The 19,472-nt window shown below is 45.0% G+C and overlaps 1 protein-coding gene across 4 annotated transcripts in view; it reads right to left on the reverse strand.

Moving 5' to 3' along the window:
- Positions 1-642: 642 nt before the first annotated feature.
- The window catches only part of MAP3K20 (mitogen-activated protein kinase kinase kinase 20), an 89,618-nt gene continuing 70,788 nt past the window's right edge, over positions 643-19,472 (reverse strand). For 3 of the 4 annotated variants that reach the window (XM_082055075.1, XM_082055076.1, XM_082055077.1), the window contains exons 16-20: positions 18,524-18,616; positions 8,272-8,388; positions 6,688-6,762; positions 5,475-5,625; positions 643-1,584 (exon numbers count right to left, since the gene is read on the reverse strand). In XM_082055075.1, the coding sequence (XP_081911201.1) occupies positions 905-1,584; positions 5,475-5,625; positions 6,688-6,762; positions 8,272-8,388; positions 18,524-18,616 (1,116 nt within the window). In that variant the 3' untranslated portion in view covers positions 643-904. The remainder of the gene's footprint in view (positions 1,585-5,474; positions 5,626-6,687; positions 6,763-8,271; positions 8,389-18,523; positions 18,617-19,472) is intronic. The other variant, XM_082055078.1, reaches the window with a different exon arrangement.

The raw sequence follows: 19,472 nt of genomic DNA on the forward strand, positions 1-19,472 counted from the left end.
TGACAAGTGAGTCTACAACCGTGTCTTTGTTCTCGGTGGAGCTAAAGACAATATTAATCAGAAACTTTGCTGACCTTGCCTTTACTACCTGAAGACCAAAAGACAAAAGTGACACAGTCCAGCCACAAAGAAAAATCAATTAAAAAATGCCTGCTGCCCAGGGATAAACATTATCATAGACCTCAGTGGTGTTAGATGTAACTATGATAAAGGCAATGTCTTTTTCTCCCCATTTTGTTTTTTTTTTTCTCCCAAAAGAATAAAAGCCTAGTTTTTGTTTCTCCTTCTGACAACCATGTGTGTGACAGAGTGTACTCGGTGGTGTCAGGCAGCTGGTGTTGGGGCTTTTAGTAAAGAGCAAGGTGAGAAATTCCTGAGAGCCGATGGAAACTAGAAGTGACGAAGTAAAGCTACTGGAGTGGACCTGAAGAAGAATCTCCCTGTATTCCTGTTTTTTCGGACTACACTGGTCTGATAAAAACACCACCTCTTTCTATAGCCCTGGCAGAATCAGATTGGCCAAGGGTGAGGAGACACCACTCATTGCTGGGTTCAGTGTCTGGAGACACAAGCGAGCCAAGTGGAGATGCAGCAGAGCAACTCCTCCCCTAAGGATGAAACGAAGAGCCTTTCGTTATGGCACCTGGCTGTGCCTTACTGATTTTATTATTGAAATATTAAGCAAATCAGTGGATATCCAGTCAGCGGAGAACACGGGCAGCCAAACGGAGGGGAGGAAATCAAAGGAAATCCCTCGGTCCTGACTGTGACAGGAGGCAAGACGGGCAGCTCTCCCTTTCCACCGGCCGTGCCAGCCGGCGGGGGACATGGCGTCCCGCTGTCGGTGCAGTGAGTTAAATAGGAGCAGGTTGAACATTCAGTTAAATAAAGGGGCAAATTCCTCTCAGAACGTCCTCCGGCCCCGCCAGCTCCCCCTGGGCCTCTCCTTCCCCTGCTTGCCGGCGGTCTGCCTGTGGGGCTTCTTCACATACTGCACCTTTACCCACCCGCCCTCGCTGGCTCTGCTCTCCCCCTCGCCCCTCCGGGGCTCGCTTTCGCCCTGCGGGGGCATGCCCGGGATGGCCTTGGGCCGGGCGGGGCTGCGGGGGTACCTGTGGTGCTGGGAGGCTGAGGGGGCCGATGGCGAGGAAGTCCTGCCGGCTCTTCCCGAGTGCCAGGGGGGCACCGGGGAGCTGGTCCCGCTGCGCCGCCCATCTGAGGAGCTGCGGGAGTGAGCGCTGTGAGAGGCGTTCCTGCCTTTGCCAGCAGACCTGTCTCTCTCCGAAGGGGTGTCAGAGGCTGTGCTGGAGGTGCTGCTGCCTTTCGAGTTCAGCTGCAAATTTGAGAGGTTTCTCACCAAACTGTGTGAAAAAGCAGAGGAGTTCCTGGAGTGGTTGATGGAAGTGAAGTGGTAACTGACGGGACCGCGCGTCCTCCTGACGGCAGCAGCGTAGGAGTCCTGGCTGCGGAGGTAGGGCAGGTAGTGGGTGACGGTGGTCGGGCTGTGGGGGTGGCCGTGCTGGAGAGAAATGGCTTTCGCTATTTGGTGCATCCGCAGCGTCTGCATCCACTGGCTGTCGATGCCTGGCAGAGAAAAGGAAAGAGTCAGTTTTCTGTGAATTGATGGAAAACTGCTCCCTAGTTTACCAAAGGTGCAAGATTAGGGTTACTCTCTGAGCAACTTCAACATATCTGAAACCACCCTTCCTCTCCTAGCTTCCTGGCAAATACTCTTTGAGTAGGTTTGAGTATGTTCAACATTATGATTGAGCATAATGTTGGACTTTTAAAATAGCAAGTGATGCAAATATTTCTGATGCCAGTGCAAATAATGGAGCTTAGACTAGACACACTTACTGAACTGTCCATTTGGCTGCTCAGGTGGGTTCCTCCCAAGTTCCTCACAGTGTTTTTAACCCAACTTGGTTTTAATTATGTCCTGTGATGCTCTTGGCAGCCTCTGCTAATTTCTCCACAGCCTTCATTGCAAAGGAGCCTGGAGACCTCCAGGATAGATGTGGAACCAGCACCCCAAGGCACAGGCACCGCCGCGACACCCCACTCCTGCGTCCCTCCCAGCCAGCATGGTCACGCTGTTCCCAGCCGATCACAGAGACAGGGGTGGTGCAGACCCCAGTGCAAATCCCTGTTGCAACAGCCAGACTCACCTCCTCTTGCTCCCTTTTCTGTTCTAACACCACAGCAACTAGAGCCACTTCAGTTATTATTACTACAAATTCAAAAGTCAGTCCACTTTACACACTTCAGATACTGAGTCTAAGCCCTAGCAACACCGCTCTGTCTGGCCTCATTCAGAAAATCCAACTCTGTAGTTGGGAAAGCTAGTGAGGCAGAAGCCTTCAGGCAGGATAGCTCTGACACTGCTTAACTGTGAGCGACTCAGGGTATTACAGTTCCCTCACACCTACTGTCACAGCCCCAAGGTTGTAACAAAAGTTGTAGCTCCCAGAGATCAGACTGAAGTGCTTTTGAAAGTCAGTCCTGTGGTTTGCATGAAAGCCTGTAGCAAATACAATAGTTGTAAATCTTCTATTTGAACTGCAAGGGCTGCCTGGTTTGCTACCTTATGGGTAGAGCAAAGACCAGGAATTCCTCTTATCCGAGGCCACAGCTCTGGCCAAAACCCCATAGGGAGCAGCTTAAATAAGCTGATCGAGAGATTTGAATGATTTGTCCTTAAAGACTGCTAATATAATTCCAAGAGGAAAGCATAACCCTGTCAGATTGCAGTGGGATAAAGGCGACCAAAATGTTACTATCTTCAGCAGAGGACCCCAGCTGCTCTCTCACCTTTTGCTGGTCTTCCACAGAAAGAGTCCCTATGTCATGGGCCCTCTGCCTGTCGCTGCAACACTGGATCTGCCGTGGGGAGTTTCGTGGGAGCTGGGTAGCAGCTCTGTTCTCATTAGGATTGCTCCTGTTAAGATGTAGTGGATGGTCTCTTCCATTCCTCCTTTCCCCAGACTTTGCTTGAATCCCAAGAGATTTAAATCACTTCAACCTAATGTCAAATACGTCAAAAGGAAACTGTCTTTCCTGTCAAGGTGTGAGTGTGACACGGCCACAACAGATAGCTCTGGCTGCACTGAGATGAATCTTCTCTCATGGAAAGATAGATGGGAATTGCCTTCTCTGCTTAACCTCCTTGAAAGTCATGGTTTTTGAAAGAAACATGCATACTGAAATGTACTTTCTACACACCTATACATCATCTCCTCCACAGGGACCACAACAGGGGATGCTGCAAAATGTGCTCTGTTGTTGGAACAGAATCATGGCACAGAATGTTAGGGATTGGAAGGGACCTCAAAAGATCATCTAGTCCAATTCCCCCGCTGGAGCAGGAACACCCAGATGAGCTTACACAGGAATGTGTCCAGGTGAGTTTTGAATGTCTCCAGAGAAGGAGACTCCACAACCTCCCTGGGCAGCCTGTTCCAGTGTTCTGTTACCCTCACCCCGAAGAAGTTTCTTCACATATTTAAGTAGAACCTCCTGTGTTGCAGTTTGTACCCATTGGCCCTTGTCTTATCATTGGTCATCACTAAGAAGAGCCTGGCTCCATCCTTGTGACACTCACCCTTTACATATTTATAAACATTAATGAGGTCACCCCTCAGTCTCCTCTTCTCCAAGCTAAAGAGCCCCAGCTCCCTCAGCCTTTCCTCATAAGGGAGATGCTCCACTCCCTTAATCATCTTTGTTGCCCTGCGCTGGACTCTCTCCAGCAGTTCCCTGTCCTTCTGGAACTGAGGGGCCCAGAACGGGACACAATATTCCAGATGTGGTCTCACCAGGGCAGAGTAGAGGGGAAGGAGAATGTCTCTCGACCTACTAACCACCCCCCTTCTAATACACCCCAGGATGCCATTGGCCTTCCCGGCCACAAGGGCACAGTGCTGGTTCATGGTCATCCTGCTGTCCACCATGACCCCCAGGTCCCTTTCCCCTACACTGCTCTTTGACAGGTCATTCCCCAGCTTATACTGGAACCTGGGATTGTTCCTGCCCAGATGCAAGACTCTACACTTGTCCTTGTTATGTTTCATTAAATTTTTCCCCACCCAACTGTCCAGCCTGTCCAGGTCTCGCTGGATGGCAGCACAGTCTTCTGGCGTGTCAGCCACTCCTCCCAGTTTGTTGTCATCAGCAAACTTGCTGATAGTACACTCTATTCCCTCATCCAAGTCATTGATTAATATATTGAATAATACTGGTCCCAGCACCGGCCCTTGAGGGACTCCACTAGATACAGGCCTCCAGCTAGACTCTGCCCCATTGACCACAACTCTCTGGCTTCTTTCCTTCAGCCAGTTCACAGTCCACCTCACTACCGGATCGTCCAGACCACACTTCCTCAGTTTAGCAGTGACGATGCTGTGGGAGACTGTGTCAAATGCTTTACTGAAATCAAGATAGACCACATCCACTGCTTTGCCATCATCTATCCACCTGGTTATGTCCTCATAAAAGGCTATGAGGTTGGTTAAGCATGATTTCCTCTTGGTGAAGCCATGTTGACTGCCCCTAATGACCCTCTTATCCTTGATATGCCTTGAGATGGCACCAAGGATAAGTTGTTACATCATCTTTCCAGGGATGGAGGTGAGGCTGACCAGTCTATAGTTACCCAGGTCCTCCTTCTTGCCCTTTTTGAAGACTGGAGTGACATTTGCTTTTCTCCAGTCCTCAGGCACCTCTCACATTTCCCACGACTTAGCAAAGATCATAGAGAGCGGTCTAGCAACGACTTCAGCCAGCTCCCTCAGCACTCGTGGGTGCATTCCATCTGGACCCATGGATTTATGGATGTCCAGATTGCTTAACTGGTCCCTAACCTAGTCCTTATCAACTGAGGCAAACTCCTCCATTGTCCTGACTTCCTCTGGGGCCTCGAGGGTATGGGGCTCCTCAGGACAGCCTCCAGCATCACAGACAGAGATAAAGAAGGCATTTGGTAACTCTGTCTTCTCTGTATCTTCGGTCACCAGGGCACCCACCTCATTCATCAGGGGGCCTACATTACCTCTAGTGTTAGTTTTATCTGCCATGTATTTGAAGAAGCTCTTTCTGTTGTCCTTGAGCCCTCCTGCAAGGTTTGATTCTAAGGAGGCCTTAGCTTTCCCAGTTGCCTCCTTGCGTCCTCTGACAACAGCTTTATATTCTTCCCAAGTGGCCAGCCCCTCCTTCCATGATCTGGAAACTCTCCTCTTCCACTTGAGCTTGCCCAGCAGTTCCTTGTTTAACCAAGCAGATCTCCTGGCTCCCTTCCTTGACTTCCTATGTGTCGAGATGCTCTGATCTTGAGCTTGGAAGAAGCAGTCCCTGAATGCTAACCAACTATCTTGGGCCCCTTTACCTTCAAGTACACTTTCCCACAGGATTTCCCCTAGCAATTCTCCCCATATGTGCCTTGTCCATGTCAGCAGTAAAGTTCACATGTACTGACTTACTTGAGTCGGATCTGCTCCGTGAATTCCCCTCCGAGCTGGGGAGCGAGGTCTGTATCATGAGCTGTACTGTCTCGACCTCGTCCTGCGCCTTCACCTTGCTCCAGCAGATCGCTTGGATGTGCCTGGTGGCTTTGGGAGCTCTAACATCACTCTGCTCAGGAAGGACACAACACACATGAGGACATAACGCATGTGAGGACATAACAACATACAACCCACCAAGCTCTCCTACAAGGGAACTTCCACTAGTGCCTGGGCAGCAGCAGCATTTTCAATATAGAGTCTGTTTTTCAAAACCACTTAGCCAGTTTTCAAGTATTTTTAGACTTTAGACAATTTTGGCTGGTATTTTGTGATTATGCTAAAAACGCAGTAGTGAATAACTGTTTCAATTCATGTACCATGTGGAGGAAAGATCTGAAGGCCTCCCTCTACAAACACAAAAAATACGTTTTACTAGTTATATCAATGTGAACGTCAAATGGGCAGTGCTTTCTGCTAGAAGAGGTAGGACTAAGCAGGTTAGTTTTGCAGGGGGACCCTCCGCAAAACTTTACTGGAATATGAAGTTCAATGTGCTGTTGAGGGCCTATGACTCCCATGGGAAACTTCAGGCTGAAAGAAAACTACTGTTCTTCACTTCTGAGACAGGCAGGCAAGGTCCAGGATTTCCCTGTTTCTCCATCACTGCTTGAATCCTTGTTCAGGACAGAGCTGGGTCTCAATTATTAGCCTCATTGCAACACATAACATTGGTCTTTATAAAAACATTTTTGTTAGTAACTGCAAACTCTTTTTACAAAGGCTAATTTCTATCACATTAAATTGTTGTCTGGGTTTTATTTCATCTTATTTTACTCTTGACTTCTCATTTTCTTTCTTTGCCTGTTGCTTTTCTACTCTCCTAATTAGCACTTCATTGAAAATGTAAAAAACAGTCTCTTCAAGTAATGCAAACAACACCAACCATTACGCTTCAAGGAAAAGGAGATTTTTGTCCTTGAGAAAAAGAGCTGTCCCAGGCAGCAGTCCGAGGACGTTGTCTCTGTAAACCTCATTCAGCTTTTGCTCTGGACTTTAGATTTTGCAATTAATTACAGGCTGCTGAGACTTGATTATAGGATATAACAAAGCCAGAGGATGCTATTTCCACACCTCCCATGTAGGTTTTATCTTGGATAAACAATTTTTTAATTTGTTTCTTACAGCTTACCTCATAGGTAACAACACATTCTACAGACTGGTGTTCTTCTATCCCCACAATCCATTTCTCCATTACAAACGGTGGCTGAAAGAAACATGGTGGGAGTTTTATAAGGTGCTTTTCGTCTCCTGACCTCTTTCTGAAACACCCCAAAGATAATTTTCAACATTTCCCTGTTTTCATCTGTTTCCTATTGTTAAAATCAATACTTTTCTTAAAATTTTATGAGACAAGGCAATATACTTTGGAATTAATTGCTTGCTTACAAAAGGAAACTGAGAAGAGATTTCTATAAATAACAGTCAGGAGGTAAGACAACACTGAATGTTTTCATGGGGGCATAAACCTTTTTCATTTTTATGCATGTACAGGTTTTCTTCTGCTAGAACTTACAAATGCCAGCAAGAACAAGTATCTAGAGATTCTCTGAGATATTCCCTGACAGATATAAAAATGTTGAAGTATGTGAAAAGTTAATGTTGTTGTCTCTAGTTATTAGTTCATTTAGCTTTAAACCTTTTTAAGGAAAAAAATAAAATGTCTAAGATGAAAATTAAACAGAAAATTATTTTACAACAAAATAATAATAATAATAATTTAAAAAATCATTGATGTTGTTCCAGAAATCACTAACTATAAAAACATTATTAGCGTGAATTAAATAGGAGAATCCTTTTTGACAAATACTTATACTTTCACATTTTTCTTAAAATTCTGACTGTTGAGAATCTGATTTTCAGTTTTTCTTCTAAAATAATAACCAAAGGTTCACCCCAAATTTTGGCAAAAAAATTCACAGTTAAAATCATTCAGGAGTTCAGGGGTTTTTATGAGTGCACATTAGAGCAGCATTCTAATTGGTAATCCAGCTGTATATTTTTTCATTTAGAAATGTATTTTGTTAGCTACTATCAAGAGGAGTGTATAAATAAAAGAAACAATTAAAATAACAGCAAACAGAAAGCCCGCTCCATTAAGAAAGCTTCTGCTGCTTACGGTAAAAACAGTCTGAATACTGGCTGGTAAATATTTACAGGCAGGTTCTGAAAGAAGATAAAATGCCCAGTGACATTGAATTGCAGATGTTCAGTGCTGTACTGTCTGCTGATGGGTTTCAGTCATTGCAACCCATTGTCGCATGAAAGAGGGAGTTTTAGAACCGTATAAAACTTCTAAAACTATGTCAAAAAAAAAAAAAAAAAAAAGAGAGAAAAAAAACCCACAACAGACAAATCCCATGAAGTTTCAAACTGGAACATTTAAATCACTTTCTTCTCTTGAACAGGAAATTAATTTTTTGAACATTCTTTTCTTTAAAAGGGGTAATAAATTCAGAGGATATAATATAGAATTAAAACACAAAAACATAAATTAGTTCATTCTCTTATTTTTCTATTGTTAACATTATTGTCAGCTTAAAAGATAACCAAAATACCTAACTTCTATTATGATACAAATCTGTTTAAAATGTGCATTTTATTTAAAAGCTGTCAAGAGATCGAGCTTCCACAAGCACAAAAGTCGACTGCTGTGGTATTTTAATGTCTTTGTTTGAGATCTGTGAATTTGTGAAAGCTTTAAGGCTGTAAATACCTTTGTCATCTTTAAAACCTCTACATCAGGTAGGTTAGTGTTGAATGTCACATCTTTTATGTAGGTTATTGCAATTTCATCCCCGTCCATTTCCATGTACATTTTCCATTTACAATCCTATGAATAATAAAAAAAGAATGCTGGATTGTCAGAATACAAATAAAAATAAAAAAAAAAAAAATTAAAAAAACACAACAGAAGTGAAACAAAATCAAACACCAAAATAACCCAAAACCTTACCCTCAATATATAAGGGAAAAAAATAACCCAACAAGAAAAATAAGGAACATACATGTATTTTAAGATATGCACATTTTCTAGTAAAAGTGTTGGCGACAGAAAACCCTCGGGTTCTCTTGTTTGCTCTGCTCTCAGCTCACACTGAGAGGTGGTGGCCACGTTGACAGGTCTGGATGCCTCCAGAGGTGTGGATCCCCTGAAGGGCTGCAGGAGGATGGCGGGGTTTCCCCGCCTGGACAGACGGACAGCCCCTGTGAGCAGGCAGCACAGGGGCTCCGCACACCCGTACAGAGGGACAGTGGTGGGAGCTGTCACTCAGGGTCACAGCCAGTGCTGGCAGCCAGCCCCAAGGACATCTTCCCAGTGAACCCAGGAACAAGTGACCAGAGGGTCTGTGAAACACCATTAAGACAGTCCTCAAATAATGGGCAAGAGGATGAGCTGGTTATTACAGCTCAATTATTTCAGATACTGAGTGACCAGCAAGGCACTGAGCATCCTCAACTTCTGCTCATCTCCAACTGCACTATTAATTATAAGCAGCTCAGCTTGGAAAATAATCACAGTGGGTCTAATAAACCAAAGCAATGAAAGGTATCTTTAAATAATCCCATGAGCTGAACACGGGGCCAATGTCCGACCTTTAGCATAGGTGTGAGCCTGCAGAAGCTGATGGCTCTGACAGCATCCTGCAGGACATGAGTCCTGAGTGCTGGGACTGGGGCTCGTTCCTGTGGCCAGGGAGGCTCCACTGGGGACCAAAGACTGACTGTCCATGGTGCAACCAGCCAACATTTGCTGGTGTGCTCGGCAGGCGCTTTGAGGATTAGACACTGTCCGGTGCACTGAGCTCCTCCAAAAATCAGTCCCCTGAGGGACAAGAGGGCTGCAGTGAAGCAGAGTGCCTCTGTCTCCATGCAGGAGCGGTGATTTGCCCTTCAGAGGACAGGAGCTCCTCTAGCCATGCTGGGGGTTCAGGAAGGTCTGTGCCTACCGCATACTGCCGGCTGGGCAAGCGTGGGCTCACATTTGCGGGAGGCTGTCTTCTCCTCAGTTCTGCTCAGAAAATGCAAAAACTTTCAACGGGGACACAGATGTCCACTGAGGGCCAAGGGCTTGCGTAAGCAGATATTTGCACACACAAACATACAGCAGCCTAAAAAGTATCCGTTCGCACATGCGATTATCTGCTAGTGTTTGCACGTGCATCTCTCATAAATGTAATGTAGGAGCTCAGCCCTCAGAAGTCTCAAAGCTTCCAATCAGGCATTGAATTGGCAATTCCAAGATAAAAGAAAACCAGAGTATCATCATTTCTGAACCACAACAACAAATCATGCTTATGAAAGCATTTGGCCCTGTGTGTCCATCTGTCCCCATTGAAAGCTTCTGCGTTTATGAGCAGAGTGGATGTGTTGAGCCGTTTTTCGCATCGCCACTGGTGAGAGTTTGAGCGATGGGAACTGCGGTCCAGTGGTCAGGGCACCAGAGCGAGACTCAGAGGTGCTGAGTTCAGTTCCAGTTCTGCCATCAGCTTCCTGTACAACCCAGTAAGGTGCCGAAGTCGCCCTATGCCTCTGTTTCCTAATCACGGACTGTATCTCTTTGCATGTCCTTTTCTGTCCTGCTTTTTGGGCTGTGAGCTAACCCAGGGTTATGCCTCTCTCTTCCTGGATAGGTACTGCATGACGCACTGGCCACATTGTTGGCTGAGGACTGTATGTGGTATGTAACCGAACAGCAATGGCAAAGTGAGTTGTCTTTGACTCCTCCTCACCTCTCAAACTGTGCCCCACTCCCTGCCCACACCATCCTTGCTGCCAGACTTTTTTGCAGGACTTCCTAATTTCACACTACCTGGATTCCCTGTTGCAGATGGAACCTCAGGTTAGAGACAAGATGCTTGATGACAATTATAAGTTTTACAAAAACACCAGAGCCAAAGAAAGAACAAAACACTGACATAAAACACTGTCCTCCAGTTAATTCAGCGCATCTCCCACCGTGAGACCAGCGCCAAGCACGGAGAGCCAAAGCTGCACCTTGTGCCAGAGCTCCTGTGTCTTTGCGACTCGGGATTTTGTGCCATTCACTCACATCTCCCTACAGACCAGATCTGACAAACACGAGCTTGTTTTAATAAACAACACAAATCAAATGACCATCTCTGAAGAAAAGGCTGGCAAGCCATGTCAATCTGCAGTCAGGCCGGCGGTGGGCAGCTGCCAGCACCAGCCCCTCGCCGCATTGGCCGCACAGGCAGGAGTATCCTCCGCGCCATAACAGATTGGGCTGCCCCATGCAGCTGGGGACGCAAGAGCCTGGCACAAGCACTGCCGGCCCCGGCCCCAGATTGCAGTCTCAGAGAAAGGAACAGTCTCCTGTCCCTCAACTCCAGCCCCTCAAACCTTTGGTCCTCCACAGAGTCCTCTCCAGCCACACCACACAGACAGCAAAAGAGGAAATTACCACACTAAATGTGCCCTCTGTGGTCACTCAAAAACATGCGTGTCCCATTTCATTTGGAAAGGTTTTGATTTTGCGTTATTGTAAAATTATCCGTAAAAAGAGAGAAAGCGAGAGAAACAAAGAGAAGAAAGGCAAGGAGAGGCTGGGAGAAAAGATAGAAAGATATAAAGAGAGGGAAGGGAAGGGAAGGGAAGGGAAGGGAAGGGAAGGGAAGGGAAGGGAAGGGAAGGGAAGGGAAGGGAAGGGAAGGGAAGGGAAGGGAAGGGAAGGGAAGGGAAGGGAAGGGAAGGGAAGGGAAGGGAAGGGAAGGGAAGGGAAGGGAAGGGAAGGGAAGGGAAGGGAAGGGAAGGGAAGGGAAGGGAAGGGAAGGGAGGAACAAGGAGAAAAGACAGCAGCTAGGTGACTTTTGAATCAGACACTTGGGAAATATCTAAGATAAGCAGGTGGCTACTTGTATTACAAACTTGGTAACCATTTTGTTCAACCACACAGTAAATAATGCGAGATTTGTGTGCTACAGAAAGGGATATATATATATCCCTGTTTTCTAACTGAGTTCTATGTTCTTATTTGCCAACGAATAGGAGAGAGATGCTCAGCCACTTCAGCAAAAATTTGGCTAGAATAACGAAGTATACATGTTTCAATTCTTTGATGAATTGGAGCCATAAGTTTTCTTGCATCGAGACTACATTTAGTGCAAAATGTATGCGGAAAAATAATTTGGAAATAGCTTGTTCAAAATGTCTGGTTGATAAAATACTTACAGAAGTCTTTCAAAGAGATTTCCCTGGACATCCTGTAATTCAAGCATTAAAATACCTCCCAATATTTATGTGCTTGATTTTTATTTAAATAAAGAATTGCAGGTTTGGTTTTTTTTTTAATCTAGTTTCAGAACTGAGAGGCACAACCAGCAAAACTTTGTGTGAAAAACATTTCCAAATAACACTTTGACAAAGCAAATGAATCGGCAGCCTCTGCAAATGACTGTAGAAAAGAAAAGCAAATCACACATGTATTTTGAGCCACTTCGCCTCAGCTTTGAAACAGAAAATAAGAACACTTTAAAAATTAAGTCTCCATTTTACTGCGGTGACAATATCCCTTTAACCCCATATGTGCTAACGTCTGCAACAAAAACCAAAAGGGAAATGAAAAATATCAGGCACAGGCTTTAAACAACAAACAGGTCTCCTGCAACAACAGTTAAAACTCTTGCTGGGGAGACACCTCATTTTCAAGGAGGCCCAAATCCAGGATTCATTTTTAAAATCAGTTGTTGCAATACACCTTTTTTTTTAATAGTGAAGAAAAAAATCTAAACGGCATTGTAGAAGGCAACTAGATATTGGAGGAAAAGTAAGATGTAACACAAGATGAAACAAATATGAAAAAAATGTTGGTCATGCTGGTACTAAAAGTAGTAGCATGTTGATGATTTAGGTCCCCAGAAGCTCCTTTACATTCTTAGCTATTATCTATCTCAGCTGCTGAAACCTGCTGTTTTAAAGGCATTAGAGTTGAACATCTCGTGACAGCACTTGGGTTATTTATCATTATGTATCACCCTGCTACACTATATTTTATTATTCTGGATTTAAAGGAAGATAACACAATTATGGTTAATTTGCTTCTCTTCTTTATATATATAGTGTCATGACCCACCACGGCTCTGTCCCATGAGATATTTTTAACCAAAAAGAAATCCACAAGAAACTCTCCCTAAAAATTCCATTAATAACCTCTTGTAGCGTGTATAGGTTGCAGGGTCTGGAACTAAGAATGTTTTAATCTCTTCAGCAAAACAATGTCTCATAATGATGTACAGGACTATTGCTGCACTGATGAAGAATCATACATAATTCAGCACCTTTCACTTGGCACCACTGTGATATCCTCATTAGCAGTGGCTCACAGTGGCTGTCAGATGGTGTCCATGCGAATGCAGGCATTATATTGTCTTTGAGATGTGCAGCTGCTTCCATGACACTGCCAGTATATAAAAACATGACGCCAGTTTGTTTTATTTAGTGCTAAACCTTCCAGTTTGTAAAAACAAGGCTGACACAGAGCCTGACATGAGGCAGTGAAAATAATTAGCTCTCATTTTCTCAGCCTCCTATTTCCTTCTCCCCGCTGTGTTCTCTTTCCACTAAACCACCACATGTCAGTCGAAATGGGAGGCAATTAGTGGGCTCATTTCAGTCCCCACAACTGTGCTGAAAAGAAAGTATTTATGATGGCACAATGAACAGCTGAAAGATTAAATAACATTTGCCTTTTGAAAAGAAAATGACTTCTAGCTAAATGGGCAATTTTTGATTATTCTCAAACAAGCTTAGAGTAGTTGGTTTTTAAAATACAAGAAAGGAAAATGAGTCATTTTTAGGTGAAAGAATCAAATAAAACTTGACACAGTAATGCAAATAACTGATGTTTTATTGCAAAATATGTAAATGTGTTATACCCTTAACAATGGCTGGTGTCTCAGGTCAGGGCAGGCTGCTGCCAGCCAGGCTCCAGTGAGAGAAGGTGGCTCCACCGCCGGTTTTATTTCAGCTGTGCAGGCAGAAAAAAACAGGGGCGGAAGGGAGGCCTTCCGAGAGAGATGGTCTCAAAACATACAGAAACAAAGCAAGAGAAAGATGTATTTATGTTATCAGTTGCTCGGGTGCCTCCTCCGAAAGCCGGAGCCCTCACTCCTCCGTGAGGCAACAGGCACTGCCTGGCTGGAGCTTCACCTGGAGAAGCACGAGGCCTTTTCAACACCTACACAGACCTACCGGCAGTATCTAAATTATCCGTCCCCTGACAGCGCCTCTCTTTACCATCCAGCACTGGGAAGCTCTGTGCCACCATGGAAGGGAACAAACTGGTAAATACTGGGTGCTGCTATGCACTGGGGGGCTCGTGCCCTGAGAAAAGTGGGTTGCAGCAGCTGAGACGGAAAGCTCTGTGATAACAGCGGTCCTGAGCCGCTTACCAAAAGCTGCCCTTGCCATGTGATCAGCAGTGAACATGGATTGCTGCGGTCGCAGGCATCATCACCCACATGCGCAGCCTGCTTGCAACAGCGGGGCTGTAAAGGCAGGAGCATGACAAACACAAGTCCCTTCCCGGCGGCTGCACGTGGCAGACATCAGCCCATTCTTAATGGTGCTGGTTATATTTCAATCTGGCTGTGGTTTTATTTTACAGCTTAGGTAATATTTTTTTCCTTTACGAAGTATTTATCCCATTACTGACTACTTATTAGATTAGGAGTAAATCAATGAAAATGGCACACGAACACAGCTACTCTGATTCTTGCATTAACTATTACCCTTTAGTAGTGAAAGCTTTGTGCTTTGAGGTGTAACTAAAGAGAGAGGCTGTAGAAGATGCAGTTTTGAGATAAAGTTAAACAACCCCAGGTTAGAAAGTCAAGGTACTTGCAAATATTTTGCAAAGGAAGGGTCAGAAAAAAACAAATTCTCTGCCAGGTTACTCACTGAATTGGATTAAAATACCCACAGAACATGGGGAATATGTACAACAGAAACACTACAAAACTGGAATTTAAAATTTTGTCCACATGCAGAGTTGGTCACAATGTCTCTCTAAAGTAGCCATTTTATCATATTCATGTTTGCACCAAGCATTGAAATTATTGCATTAAAATATATCCTGGTTTGGATATTCAAGGCTAGAAAATACTTCACACCGTTAGCAAATGGTTTTGAAGAGACTCTGCTCCTTACCTTGTCAAATGGAGGGAGAGGTAACTGGGGAAAAATAAGGCAAAATGCTGAGCCAGCTTCAAGGCTTTGTGTTTGGGTATAGGTCAGATTGTGCCACACTCAGGAAAAAATGAAAACATTCAAAGGTGCGGTGAAATCTGCCCTTTTGAGGACCAAAACTAAAGAATGCATCAACAGGAGACAAAAGGACTGTGAACCATCCTTCTTAAGGGCTTGGGTGATTCATCAGCGTGGAGCTGACACAGCTCAGACACCTTTCCCTGATTGGGAAATTTTAATGAGCCACCTAGGATGAGAAAGACATTGAAAATTCCCTCTGCAGTTCTGCAAATCAGCTCAAGCCACAATTGCCAGGGTTTGTTTTTTTACCCACTTTGGTATCTTGGAGTTAATTGGTGTCCCCCTCCTTTTTTTTTTTTTTTTTTAATTTGTGGAAAAAAATAATATAAAAAGTCTAAATCGATCACGTTTCAGCTCAGTGGGAATTGTGTACAGAAAGGTCATTAAAAGGAAGTGAATGGAAGTAACCACATAAGTACAAGAGTTGGAAAAGAAACCTCTAAAAACCAGGTTAGCTTTGCAGCGCTCACTCCTGATGCATTCAGAGAGCACAAAGGTCAACTGAGCTTTCATCACCTCCAAAGATGCAGCTAAAAAGGGAAGGAAACTGTAATGAAATGACTGCATCTGTCAGCTGGTGGAAACCAACATAATCCCACTAGAAGATGCGGTTTAAATTAGATAACAAATCTGAGGCTGGTAAAGTTGTGTACTGGGAAGTCAACGTTTCATTCAGTGGACAGATAAGGCTGAACATCAAAATGCCATCCTGAAGTCCATTCATCAGATCCTTGCTAAAAGGCACTGCCATTCCTAAGGCACTAAAGTTTCTGCCTGCTTGTGGGGAAGGTGCTGATGGGGCTCAGCGTGGTGCCAGGGAGAGGACATCTGTGCCCCAAGGAGCCATCTTCACACCTGAGACGGTGCTGTGCTCTCACCAGCCAAATGCATCTGAATTAACCTGCACCCCTCAAATGGTTTCTGGGTCCAGCACTTTTATGCCCCATGGCATCGCAGTGTGTCACACTGCAGGCCGAGGCTGTGTGCACACCAGAGCTTTACTTTGGATCAGGAGCGGCTTTTGTCCCACGCTTTGGCAGAGCCATCTCCGAGTGCAGGGACAGGCTTGCTTCCAGCTGCAGCTACACCAGAAGATGCACTGGATAACTAATGGGAACTCAGCACCCTCGGGTAAAACCTCCCAGCACATCCTGTTCCCCTGTGCAAACCCCTCCTGCTGCGCCGCAGCAGCTCCCAGCCGAGCCTGACAACCCCCTGCATGCACACAGGTCTAGCAGCCTACACATCACTGAGGAACACACATTCTCCACTCGTAACCCAGATTTGGGCTTATTGCCTCTTTTTACTCATGGCTAAAACAGGAGAAATGCTTCTCAGCTTGGCAGCTGGTTATAGGGACTGATTAGGGTAAAGTTCCTTTAAGAAACTTATTTTTAAACTGATGTAGGCCAGCTTTTTAGCTATTAAGATGGTGGAAGGTACTATCCCAAGTGCTTCTGCTGACCCAGTTTTACAGGAACAGGCATCAGTCTTTTATAAAAATGGGACAGTAAAAGAAGCTTAAACCCTTCAATCCTGGTTTATCCAGTATCTCTGCTACATTTTGGAACAAATCTGGATGGCAGCAGTAGTTGGCTTAAAGCAGCCTCTAGGGGAGCCAGAAGATTGTATCCAGCGATTTTCAAAGAAGCAAGCCTGTCAAATTTTCTGTATTGTATGTACCACACCAGTCTTTGTTAGTGTTACATTTAATGCAGATTACCTTTCTCATGTTGGCCCTAGCATCCTGCCTAAAAGCTCCGTGGATCTACTCCTTCTAGCCCACTTTTTAAAAGTGGCTTAGCTGCAACATCTTTTAAGGCAGGTATGAGTTAATAAGCAGATCTTGGACAGAAGTTTCCAGCCCAAATTCAGGTGACAAACTGCACATTCCCTGGAACGGCATCAGGGACACGGGCGCTGCGGCGGGGCAGATGGCGGGGCAGGCATGCCTGGCATGCAACCATGGCTGCGGAGGGAATGGCTTCCTTAGGAAGGGGTTTGACAACACACAGAGCAGAGAGGATCAATTAGGGGGCCTCACAGTTAAGGCAGGACCCCTCCTCCCCCCAAAAATGTTTTCAGTTGGTAGGTCAGAAACCTGCAAAGGCTATGTCGGCACTACGCAGGCCCGCTGAACTAGCCCCCTCCTCTCGTAACAATTCACCTTCTGCTGCATAGACTTTGGCACTCTGTCTCATTTGTAAATTTTGCCATCATGGCTAAAATATCTGAATTTCTCTCCAACACTGAAAGGTCTATTCACTCCTTCTCATTCTTTCCTGGGGGAGGCTGCCCACCTCCCTGCATTACGGCTCACAAGGCATACTGGAAATGGAAGGGAGATCAGCTATTTCATGGACATTCAGTTCCTTATAGAGTTGCACATGGGAAAGAAAGATACACACCTACAAGAAAGCAGCTGTACAGCATCACGAGCTACATGCATTCAAGAACACCGAGACAGTCTAAGTAATTCATATAGTGATAAAGAAGATTTTTATAGAAAAAAAAAAAGTGCTTAGGATAAAAGAAACAAACAGAAAAAGGAAATCTCCAGACAAAAAGCAAAAAGCTTTTTCAAATTGATGAAATGATTTCAGTAAGAGTCCAAGTTCCTACTAAGTACAAACCTAAATGCTCTCTCTGCAAGCACCACCAAGTACAGAAATCAAGAGACTTCTGCAAACAATATGCCCTGAAAGCAAAGCAGCCAGATAACACAAGATGAAAGTCAACCACCCACAAGTTTAGGGTGGACACGCAATGCAGATTTGTCAAATACAAAAGGAAACAAATCCTGCTGTCGCAACCCCTGACTCTAACTCAGAAATCCTTTGCACATCATTTCCCCATAGATGATTAATTCTAAAACCCTTGAACACAGAGTCCATGGCAGGCTGGATAAAGAAAACAAAAATCATGAGACAAACCTCACTCTCGAGAAAAGACAATGTGGTGGAAATGCTTTGCTAGAACATCTGGAGTCATCAACACTCTCGTTACACAGGGTGTACACAGGGTGTAATGAGAGATCCTTGAACCAGCGTGGCTTGGAGCTGAGGTTTGGTCAGGATGTGGCATGCTGGTAATTGCATTTACCAGCCGCTGCACAGTAGTTTTGCCATCTGCAATGCCCTGCACCTACCCTTCCCTCCTTCCCCAGTACTGTGAGTGAACACAGTCACCACCAGCACCAGTCCCATCCTCCCCAGCAGGTAGCCACACGTTCCACGCATTTTCCAAACTCCTCTTGATTGCATAAGAAGACATGACCTTTCTGCTGAGACAAAGATAATAGTCTGTCTGCTAACATCATGTGTATGGCACTGCTCAAATGTGAACAGGTTTTTTTTTGCAAATGAATTGTTATTTCACACCCATTGGGATAAAAGGAACAAATCAAAAGCCTGAATTACAGAAAATACGGTTAAAAAAATTGTTCACAAGGAAACAAATCTTTCAGTCATAGCCTGCTGTGCCACTCTTTTCTTCCTCACCTGCTCTGGAGTGTGAAGCCCCATCACACCTGAAGCCCCACTTGACACTCTGACATTTGGTCACCACTTTCCAAAACAAGAGGATTCTCACAGCAAATTATTTTTCTGTGTCCAGAAGATGCTGGACTCTCTGGGTAGTGACTGTTAGCCAAACCAACTGATCTAGCACTCCCAGCTTACCTTTGGACCATTTCCTGGCTTCAAGTGATAACCAAAAACGAGTTCAAGATTCACAATTTTCTCTACGTTTTCTTCGGCTCCACCTGCAGAATCCTGCCAAAAAAAAGACAGGGTGAGACTTCACATCTTCCACAACCCCAGGGAGCCAGGAGCAAGGCCTTTGGTGGCAGAAAGGATTTGGCTTTTAGATGACACAAGTTTGGCAGGCAGCAGGCAGGGGCCATCATTGCCCCGATCATGCCACTCCGAGAGGGGCCATGGCTTCTGCAGGGTTTCCAGCACGCACTGGGTGGCACCTGGGACGTGCTGCACCATTTCTGCTCCTGGCCGAGCCGCTCCGGCATGGCACGGTGCTGCTGCGAGCATCAGGGCAGCCACTGCCATGGGAATTGCAGCCAGCACGGCACGGCAGCGAAGACCCAACTTTCATTTTCCCCTTCAGGAAACAGAGCTTTGCCGTATGTAAATTCGATTTAAGTGGATTTCGGTCTATAGCTGTGCAATAAATTATGACTTAAAAAATCTACTTTGGGCTTCAGGGTCTAGAATTGCTTGATTAGCTCAGCCAATTAAATCAGGCAAATATCTCCTCTGGCAAGCCTGAGGTTCCCAGGTTCCCAAACACTCTCTCCCTTTTGCATAGCTCTTGTTAGAGGTATCAGAATACCAACAGGCTAACACAAGGGTGACCAGACATTATAAATTGTCCTCTGTACTGTAAAATTAACAAACTGAGGAATGATGGGCTCGTTCTGGGCCAGGGGTCTGCCGTTCTTCAGTGGTGAGCAGTCAGTGGCATGAGGATGGAGGAATGGCTCTTAAGAGTAATTTCTGATTAATAAGAGCAAAGGAATCACAACCTTTTAATTTAATAGCACTGGTTCTATGATAAAATCTTAGAGTCTCATTGAAAACAACTTTTATTATCCTATTACTTGTTCTGATGTGA

Source organism: Streptopelia decaocto (genome assembly GCF_964273445.1).
Source record: "Streptopelia decaocto genome assembly, chromosome: 6".
NCBI classification, from domain to species: Eukaryota; Metazoa; Chordata; class Aves; order Columbiformes; family Columbidae; genus Streptopelia; species Streptopelia decaocto.